At 37.9% G+C, this 10,494-nt stretch overlaps 1 protein-coding gene across 1 annotated transcript; it reads left to right on the forward strand.

The window, feature by feature from the left end:
- Nucleotides 1-6,184: 6,184 nt before the first annotated feature.
- On the forward strand, nt 6,185-7,906 carry LOC112461597. The gene is made up of 8 exons (XM_025026915.1): nt 6,185-6,268; nt 6,357-6,446; nt 6,697-6,759; nt 6,875-6,940; nt 7,027-7,068; nt 7,159-7,230; nt 7,318-7,410; nt 7,755-7,906. Exons 1-8 carry the CDS (start codon nt 6,185-6,187, stop codon nt 7,899-7,901), a joined length of 657 nt encoding a protein of 218 aa, XP_024882683.1. The 3' UTR covers nt 7,902-7,906.
- The last annotated feature ends 2,588 nt before the right edge of the window (nt 7,907-10,494 follow it).

Consider the following 10,494-nt stretch of genomic DNA (forward strand, 5'->3'; position numbering starts at 1 on the left):
CGAGATTTGAACTCGGATCGCTGGATTCAAAGTCCAGAGTGCTAACCGTTACACCATGGAACCACTTATTTATACCTTATTTATCATTGACTGATTATTGCGTGTTCTTTAATCATCTGTGAAAGTATCGTAAATGCGGTGAAAAATAAAGATTCTGTTGAGGTTTATATTCGCATCAGTCAAAAATAGATTCAGACTATGGAATCTCTTCCGTTCGATAATGCTATCATCGGATTTACTACTATTGAACACTATATGTTTAAAACATAACTTTCCAAATTAGATATAAGTATATAAACCAAGTGCATTATAAGGAAACACAGTTGATATGAAAATTGCAAACATAGCAAAATTATCTTATTTATATCTGCAAGATCATCTGCAAGATGCTTTTCGTTACAGCTGAGATCCATGTTCTTTAGACACTGTTAGGAGTGGTCCAATCCTTCACGAGGGTTTCACAGTTTGTGACTGGACGAAAACAATTAATCAGGGACGCACGCGTGCGGTCCTTTGGCCGACAGTCTTGCGGAAACCACTCAAATTAATTTCAAGTCACAGCATATTCTTCGATTTGACATGTTCTCGAGTGACGTCCAATCACGGTCACCCCACACGATCCACGCGCGCGTGTACACGAGAACACAGCGGCCGACCCACCCTCTCCGCTCGCGCGCGCACGGACCGGAATTCGGCAACACCCCCGAGATTCCATTTCTGTTATACTTTTCGTACAATGCTCCTCCTTACGGTTCGCTGATCCTTGACTGACAGGATACCCGTGACACTTGCGTGCGGGATAATCGGGGGTACTGTAAGCGCAGCGTGCTGTTACGCACAGTGGATCCACGGTAGGTGCGGCGACGTCGTGCCGAATGACAGCTGAGCGAGCAAGTGCCATTGTGAAATCACTTTTAGATTCGATTTTAGGGATGATTCAGAATGACCGTATGATATACAGCTCTCAAATCTTGCGCATCCGTTTTTTTTTAGTTTCCGGGGCTCGAATTATTGCCAACGCGATAAACACAATGAAGTCATGCTACGCTCTCATTTAGTCTTTAATATTTATATTGATAAATAATATATATATTATATGTATTAAATTGTACTTCTTCGTTTATTATCAAAAAAGTTATTAAATCTTCTTTATTTTAACAATATAATTTTAAATTTAATTACATGGATTATGTTAATAATTAATTTAAAATGCGTGTTGGAGTATTATGATATTATATGAGCTAACTTAAAATAAATGATATTTTATAATAAAATAATGGTTTTTTTTCAGACAGGAAGGGACTTGACTCGACCTACTTCCTTCAACCAGTGTAATACCAGCGGATGCTCGATTTATTTATCTTCTACTCTATCTTGCAACCAACTTTACTCTCTCGCCACGTTTGCACAGCGAGTCCTGCGCGCAATAATTCTCTAGGGGTAACAGGACTCCGCGTTATCTCGGTTCTACGATTACATCTTTATGGTTTTATAAAACGACTCGTGCGTAAGAGATTCTTTTTTTTAATCCCTCGTTCGATTGAAGGAAAGAACACGGGAATCGTGTTTCCGTGAACGCAAGGTACTTCCCTCGGTTTCTCTTACCCTTGTGCAAATTCGCTTTATCGTCGCGACCGCCGTGGAAAGCCTCGCGCCCCTTTGCACCGGCACGGGAGGACTTCGTGTGTACACTTATTTCACGCTCGGTGGAACGACAGGACTCGAAGGGAACATCCTTCTCTCTTCATGAAACGCGTAAAATCGAAAAAAGCCGAGATGGAATATTTTTCAGTGCACGAACCGTGATAAATTTGAGCGGTAATGTACTTTCGAAAATGGATAAACGTGAAATTTAAAAATCTGAGATATTATTTGAAGGTATCTCTAAAAACCGGATATATACATTGATATAAATGTACGTTAATAGTAAAGATAAGAACACCGTGTGAAGTGATTCTACGTAAAAAAAAGCATTTTATAATCCTACTTTATTATTTTGCCAAGCTTTTTTTCAACATAGGATCACATTTATTTAATTAGCGAACTCGATACTGTAATTATATATTTTTTACCAGATTGCAGATAATAATAATTATTATTAAAATACATTTTTTTAAATGATAGCTTGATCTTTAACGATAATGTAAACATTTCACTAAAGTCCATATTCTCATATTACATTGTGTGCATTAATTTCTAAGTCTTTTTTTTATCTATAACATTTCACGAATTTACTAGAATCAAATTAAGATTCCACGTTTCACGTTATGCATGTGGAATAACATCAAAGCACAATGACGCAAGCGCTTAGTGATAGAAGATGCATTTCATAAAAGACCACAGCTTAAGAGACGCTCTGTCGTCGCAACGTTTTCTCTTTTTCACTAATGAATTCTTCATTCGAACGAGTAATTGGTATCTCGCATTATCCTCAATCAACGTGACTGTCCTCGCGCGGATCTCACGGACGAGGCGAGGGAGGCTGCGGTATCGGTGAAAGCAGAGCTGAAACCGCGGCGAGGTCGGGTGGGAGATGCTGGAAAACGGTAGCGAAAAGTGCATCAGCATGGGGGCTTTGCTGATTTACGAGGAGTCGTTGCTAGGAGAACATTAATATCCGTGACGGAATATTAAACCGCGAGCGTCAATGGGTAGATCTTCAAAGGGATTTCCAGGGTGTCAGGGACGAGGAAAGGAGAAAGAGAGAAAGAGAGAGAGAGAGAGAGCCGCATCCCCGCAAGATTATGAGATTCTCGTTAAGTGTCACGTGTAAAGAGTTCTTTCATACGCGGCCGAGCCAACCCCTGGATAGCGTTGCTTGTGAAATACTGTCAGATAAAGGTGACATGAAAATTTATCGAACGTGCGGGGTTTTCAGAGATTCGCTTTAAACTCTTCCCCCAATCCTCGGCTCTGATGTCCTGTGTACGATGGAACGTAAGCTGGCTTACTTCGCCAGCGGTTTTACCGCGGTAAGCGAAAGAACAGAAAATTGCGCGGATGGAAGCGAACTCGGAGCTAAGTTTAAAAAAGTGCTCGTTTCACGTGGAATTACTGTGAAATTTTTATCACATTTCTGTAACAGAATTTTCGCAGACTTTATCGCGTTTATACAAAGACGACCAATCTCATTTTGTCGCGTATCTCAGAGTTTTGCCTGTCTTACGATCTTCGTCACATCTTATTTTATCTTCACGATCGAATGTCGCTTGCGTTTAATGATTCCTATATATCGATCGAGAAACGTCCAATTGAATGTGACACCGTGACGGAAACTTTTTTCTTCGCGCGAAATAAAAATCAGTGACTTTATCCGCAGCAGAACACGAGCGGAGCATTCAGGGAAAGACGTTTAATGAGATAAAAGAAGCGGACCGATTCCGGTAATAACGAGGGAGCATTTTTATAACGAGGATCGGCGTCGACCTTCTCCTGGGGGACAGAAGCGAGACGTTCCTCGCTCGCGTTCGCCGCTCGTCCCCGTCGTGTACCCTGCCGCGTTCCGTCCCTTCGGCGCCGGTCGCGGGCAGGGGCGGACTTAATTATCTAATTAATTAACCTCAATCAGAACGATGAGTAATTTCTCGCTCGGGTGGCGCCTTTGCCGCCGAGACTTTCTCGTCGCGTTGACTGCAGGGAGCGAATTACGGATGAGCTCACGGCAAATCGATTATGTCCCGATCCTGTCGCCCCGAAACGGCGTGTCTCCGCCGTAGTAGTTCGCACACAAGAGAGGGTCCAGGATCCACGATCCTTCGGCGATATCCTGCTCTAGGTGGCCGACCAATTTTCCTCCCCCGTGCCTCGCAACCGCCTTTATCTTTGGCGCTTATACCGATCGCACGATAACTCGGTCGTGAAGGGCGATTGTGGTCATTCGTCCTTCGTGTAGAGTTCAGCGCGGTGAAGCTTGGGTTGATTTGGGGGGATTTTGGGTAAAGAAGATAAATGAATATCCTCGCGAATCGCAACTGACCTTTACTTTGATTATATTCCCATAGAGAATGTTTAAAAGAGAAAATGAGTATCACATTGAGTTAAAAAAGATATCTATATCGCATGAACAATAGCGATATAGAAAATTAACGAATATAAGTCGTCTTGGGAATAATTATTTAACATTCTAGAATCAAATGTCGCAAATTTCAGTGTCGCGTTTATTTAACCATTTAAATTCCCAAACAGATTCTCCCCTCGTAAAATAATAACGACCCTTTCGCGGCGAACTCTCAATTTCTATTCTGGATATCTCAGGTCGCTTCTCAATCCCGTCTTTTCTCTTCGACAAAAGCACCCCCGGAGCTACCATCCAGCCGTACCCTGATGCGGCAGCACCGCCCCCGATATGTAACTGACGTTTTTGACGCGTCAAGTGGTTCCATCGCGCTTCCACCTCGAGGGTCGCCGCGTTTATCGGCTACTGTTTTACATAAACATCCCCGGGAGGGTGATGGATCGGTGAGAGCGAAGCTGCGGACGTCGCGCATTGCGACGGGGCGTAAACGCATCGCGGAGATTCCTCTAAGTGATCTCAAGTGTTTTCGCAGTTGATTCGGCGTCTCTCGCGCGTCGTCCATCACCCCGCAAAGCGTCCGCTCGAAGCTTTTTAAGCTCCGTTTAACCCTGGCCTCGGGACCCGTCTAACTTCGGTATTTAGTTAGTCAACCCTGCCCGCGAGGCATCATGGGAAACGACAAGTGGCCCGGTCTCGCCCCAGCTAGAGCCTGCCGATGCTCGAGCATATCACCGCACCGGCTGTGTACATATTCGAGCATTTATACGTCACGTTGACACGCGTGTGTGTGCGGTTTGTCGCTGCATGCCGAGCGGCCTGTATGCCTTTCATGTGATAATCCTTGTGTATTTAATCGAAGGATGTCGATGGAGCCGACTCGGTGCTTGACGCAAAAAGCAAACGATCCCTCGTGGATTAGTTCATAATTTGCTTTGAGCGGAGGGCCGGATAGAGGAGGGACCACTCGAACGCGACGGACGCGACTTTCAACGAGTGTTTGTTTAACAGTTTAGATTTTTTTTCCCCTCGACTTTGATTCCTGCCGCTTTTCGATAGTTACTGGATAGTTACTCGCGGCTTTGTTTAAGTTTCTGTTAAATGTACGTTTTAGTTGTCGGTACCAGTCCCGTGACGAAAGTGTCTGCATAGCATAAAGTTGGATTTAATACCTGTGCTATTATCTCGCAGTCCCTTGCCGAGTTGAAGCCGCGGAATAGCACGTTTTAATGACGACGACGTAGTGGTGCTGACGTTTGAAATTTTGGTTCGTAAAATTATAAAGCTCGTCGTTTACAGCAAATTGCTCGCATATTAATTAAAATCCCCCATAAATGGGGATTATGAGTTGCGTTGTATAAAAATGAGAAAGATTATAGGTTGCATTTCAAGTTGTTATTACGTATTTAAGTACGATAAGCATTAGAGACAGTTCGAGAATGTAACACTTATAATAATAGCGGATTATGACAATGATAAGGATAATTATGACCCCAATGCGTTCTCTGCGCTGTCGCGCTTCCTATCACTTATCGAAATTACGCTCTCTCTTATCGCGGGAATTATTCGTACCACTCGTGTCGCAACCTCTGCAATCGATAAACGCGGCCATCGCTATATGAAGTCACCTGCTTCAACATACGCTTTCGCGCCTTAATTATGTTTATATGAAGGAGATTACATTATCGCGATCCCGCGAGGTGTTATTATACGAGTCCACGCGGGGGAGATAATATCCTGATAAGGGAGCTTTTCAGAAGCTACGATACCAATACATAAAATATCGCAATTTGAAAACTATTAAACACAAAGTGTCAAACCTGCATCCAACTGATAACGTTTTTTATTAGCATAATTTTCTAATAAACTGAAAATTTATACGATTCTTATTAAAAAGTGCTCATTATACCAATATTCGTTAAACAGAGCTCTCGATGAAAATCGTTTTGTTCCACGAAGTTCGGAACGGGTTTCCGCGACATTCCGCTATTCTCAAGTAACTCGAGTGGCGAATGTAAATGAGATACATTCACACGATGCTGTCAAATCGTCTGGAAATTCTCGTTTCGCGTCTTATCACAGGAATACGTTGCTCGCTTTTCGCGCTTGGTGTGCTCGAGTTTCTCTAATTTTCGTAACTCTTTACTTTGCTAATGGATTACGCTCTCGAGGATGTTCTCGCAGAGGCCGTGCTATTTCTCACAACTATCGAGAAACCATCCGATTTTGAAGCTCGTTGACATTTACGACCGTCAGGTAACCCCTTCGAATCAGCATTAAAGCCAAATGATTTTGCCATGACAATTGTTTTTGACATTTTTTCTATCGCTGTTCATATTCGCAGTCGTTTATACGAGCATACGTTTTGGATAACTTCTACGTCTGCATTTTGATGTACATTTTGTTCTATGTAGCGCTGTGGTATGCTAATAACGTAAGTAGTCCGCATAATAAGTTATGATTACAAAAGCAAGAAACGAGATATACTTGTACATAGTTAATATATGTATATATTTATTAATTATATATATTTAAAATAAATGTAGAAATATAAAATATATGCGTGTGTGTAGTTAATTCATTAGTTTACATTATATATTTGCATCTATAATTTAAAAAAAATAGACTGATTCTTTAAACCTCAGATTAATTTTAATATATTTTTCGATACAACCATTTTCAAGATAATAAAACGAATTGAGAAATCAAATCGAGAGATGTCAATAACAGTTGCAGAGAATAAGACGGTCAGTTCAATTTTGTTTATGACATTTATATACTCATTCAAGATCAGCCTTCCTTTTACATAACGCTATAACCAATGCTGTTGTGTTATGCATATTTATCAAGAACTCTTTTCAGAAACTAGATAGACTGGTTTTGTTAAAAAATAAGAAGGCGGAATTCGAGGAAGTAATCGTAAAAACGGTCAGCAGTGTTTCAATAGTTTCTTATTTTTTACTTTTATAGTAATATTTACTATGTATATGTAATTAAAGGTGCTAACTTTACAGACAGATGCGCAAAAGATGACTACGAAATATTTGGAAGATGAAGTAAGTTTAAAAGTTATGCGAATCATCTACGCATAAGTGAAACTTTTAATGCTTTAATGTTCAATCGTAACTATTGAATTTATTATTCAGATGCACATACTTAGCAGAGAATTAATTACGACGTCTAATAAAATCACCGGATTGGAAAAAGTTGTTGAAAAAGTAATGATCGCGTCTCTCGACGTTTATTCTGCGGTTAATCATATTACCAGCTTCAGTAATTGTTATTAAATCGTAGATGGTTTTTAGTACAAACAACCAGACAAATTACTTAATTCAGCCATCGAGGGTGAATGTCCAAAAGAATTCGAAGGAGTCACGAGCCCGTTCGAGAAGTTCAAGGTGAATTAAATGCATTTTATATAAAAAAAGGAACATTTAAATAAGATATTCTAAATCTTACATTATGAACTAATAAATAAGATCACGGGTTAACGAACAGAATTAATTATGAATTAATTCCTTTTTCATATCAATTTCCATACAAAAATATTTATTGTTTCTTTGTCAGAATTTATTCCCAGCAATTTAAATAAATTAAATCTTAAAGATTTTATATCATAATCAATCTATTACTAACAATAAGTTAACATTAAACATATATTTTTATATAGACATTAAAGTAAAAAAAAAAAACTAATAACTGGTTGCATCTTGCGCAAAATATTATGAAATATGATTTTAAGATTCTCGAACCGTCATTTCCACCGTCTGTACCACCGGAACCTCCGCCTCGAAAGTACGGGATCTTTGTCAGTAGACCGCCTGGGCAGCGGAGAACGTCATCTGCAGCTGCATCTGCAACTCCACCGCCAAAAATCGGACTCAAATAACAGTGCCTCTGCAGAAGCTTCCTCCGAATCTGTAAATCAATATCGTAAGACGTTAACTACATCATAATAATATTTAATCTTCAGATATCTATGAACAAACTGTCCAAACACCTTTTTGCGTATGAAAAATTATAAAAGCAAAGTGTGTGAGATATATATATATGTCAGTTCATGAAATTCGAAATGTGTTGGCCTAGAAATCGCGTATCTGCAATTGTAATTTTAATACATTCTGTTTTTCGCATGTGAACTGAATAGCGCTCGTCTTATCTATTTCCTTTATGTCAGTCGTTCTATGCAAGATTTAAAATTTTCTTTTTTTATTCTAGCTTGAAATTTTTAAAAAATTGTATTATAAAGCCAAGTTTCTGCATATAAAAAATATTTTTAAATCAAGTTAATTTCACAATTCTATTTTATAGCTACCAATAAGATTCTTTCACGATACAATTATCATGATGGTGATCGAAAAAGACATCCTAATAAGTGGCTGTCCACAAAGATGCGTTCGCGACGATCTTCATGTTGCAATATGCGTAAAATTCATATGGATTCCTTAAGAAATGTCACACCTTTCACCAAATCACTATTAGGATTGGCTACCATTTTTCTCCGTGGACATTCATAAAAGTAGAATATTTTAATAATTTTAATGACTCATAAATTCAATAATTTTTCTTGGCATCGTTTTTAAAATGATCGTTCTTTAATGAAAGTATATTACAAATTATGTCATTTTAATATTTTAATATTTATTCTTGTAATATTATACACTACTATAACAATTGTATAACGAGATTGTAATAAATACAATAAATATGTAATTTTATTACACACACTTTCTCTCTCTTTCTCTCTCTCTCTCTCTCTCTCTCTCTCTCTCTCGTTTCAATTCTTTTCTTATAATTAGCTTTGAAAGATTTGCACTATTGCTATTGCAACAGCCTTTACGCTAATGTTCTATAGCTTGTTTTTTTACTGAATATCTCATGGACGTTTTTTCGCCATAAGCTGTAGTTATTTACATAATGTGTGCAATAGAGATAAAAGTATGCGCACACGAGAGGTAAATTTTTTACGAAACGATAGAGCAAAAGCGTGTTTAATTTTTTCCTTTTTTTTATGTTTTCAGTAAATATCTCTTACACATAACTTACACATAACTTCTTTGCGTAAATTGCACATGTTGATATTAACTGCAATATATGGGTGGCATTTGCATTCACATTAAAAGACGCGACCTGATTTAAAAATAGTTCTTCATAAACCTTGATCAAAGTGAATATTTATGCAAACTTCATTGCGGGACATTCAATAAACAAATGTGTTGAATATATATAGTTTCATGGATAACAGCGAGAGAACGTTTCAGAAACAACTAAAGTATGTATTTTATTAGTAATGATCCAATGGAAACATATATCACCATTATTTTCCTTCCCGTATTTTTATCTATCAAAAAGAATATATTAATTTTAATCTTAACTCTTGCTATGTTATTTAATTATATTGTAGTGCGAATATTTGCACCAATATTAATATTGGTATAAAAATTATCTCGCCGCTGTGATTTTCATAATTATTATTATATTTTTTCTATGAGGAGAACAGTAATGTATCAATCTAGTTTTCATTCTGCATATATGTTACTATTTCTTGTTTAGAGTACACAGATAACACGAATAATATAACTTTTTTTTAGATATTTTATATTTAAATTAGAAAAAGATTGTAACTTGTATATAATTTCTGTTATATATAATATAATATTATTCCAAGGTTTGAAAAATTGCGAAATGCTTAGATAAAAAAAAACTGTAATAGAAAAGCAAAATAGTTTTTAAATCATCTTGTTTATTCGTTCAGCTATTAGGTTTGTCAGGTCGTACATACTTTCATTCGAGGACGAAAGTCTTCAATTAGTTAGTCTATGTGTGTTAAGATCAGCATGCAATTGGAAAGCCTTTGCTACATACGCGCCAATCTTTCGATGTAACAATCCGCTCCACTTGTTAATTATCCACTGACGTTATCATCTTTCTGCTCCGTTTGCCACGGTTCAATTGACTCTTCTCAGTTTCCCAAGCATTTTCACACTGTATCATTCTTGAAATAGCACGGATATCGCGAGACACCATTATATATTTATCGAAAATACAGTGGAGAAAAAATAATTATATTTTTTATTAATTGTAAAATTAATAAAAAATTAACTTTTGTTGACTAAAATTAATATATATCTTATTTATTTTTCTATTCTAGATTTATTATCTATAAAAATAATTGCAATAAAAATTTTGTTCGAATTGGTAAATAATTTTAACTCGTTTCCTCGGAACCATTCTTTCATTCACGCGGTATAAGATGCTTCTTTTTTCGTACTTATCGTAATTTTTTTGACTTTAAAGTGCAATATGTTACGGAGCGATACTTGTTGTAAACTATTGCCAATACTAAAAACAGCACGTTTTCCCGTGCGATTTGCCTCGCTCGAGCGGCAGAACTACAAGCTATCGGAACTCGTGGACTTGCGAGCGATCGGCCAACTTTCACTGACGACTTGTTAGGTTCGCCGCCGTAGTTTCGAGTCATT

This window comes from Temnothorax curvispinosus, unplaced genomic scaffold, assembly GCF_003070985.1.
Source record: "Temnothorax curvispinosus isolate PA1 unplaced genomic scaffold, ASM307098v1 QBEX01011515.1, whole genome shotgun sequence".
NCBI lineage: Eukaryota > Metazoa > Arthropoda > Insecta > Hymenoptera > Formicidae > Temnothorax > Temnothorax curvispinosus.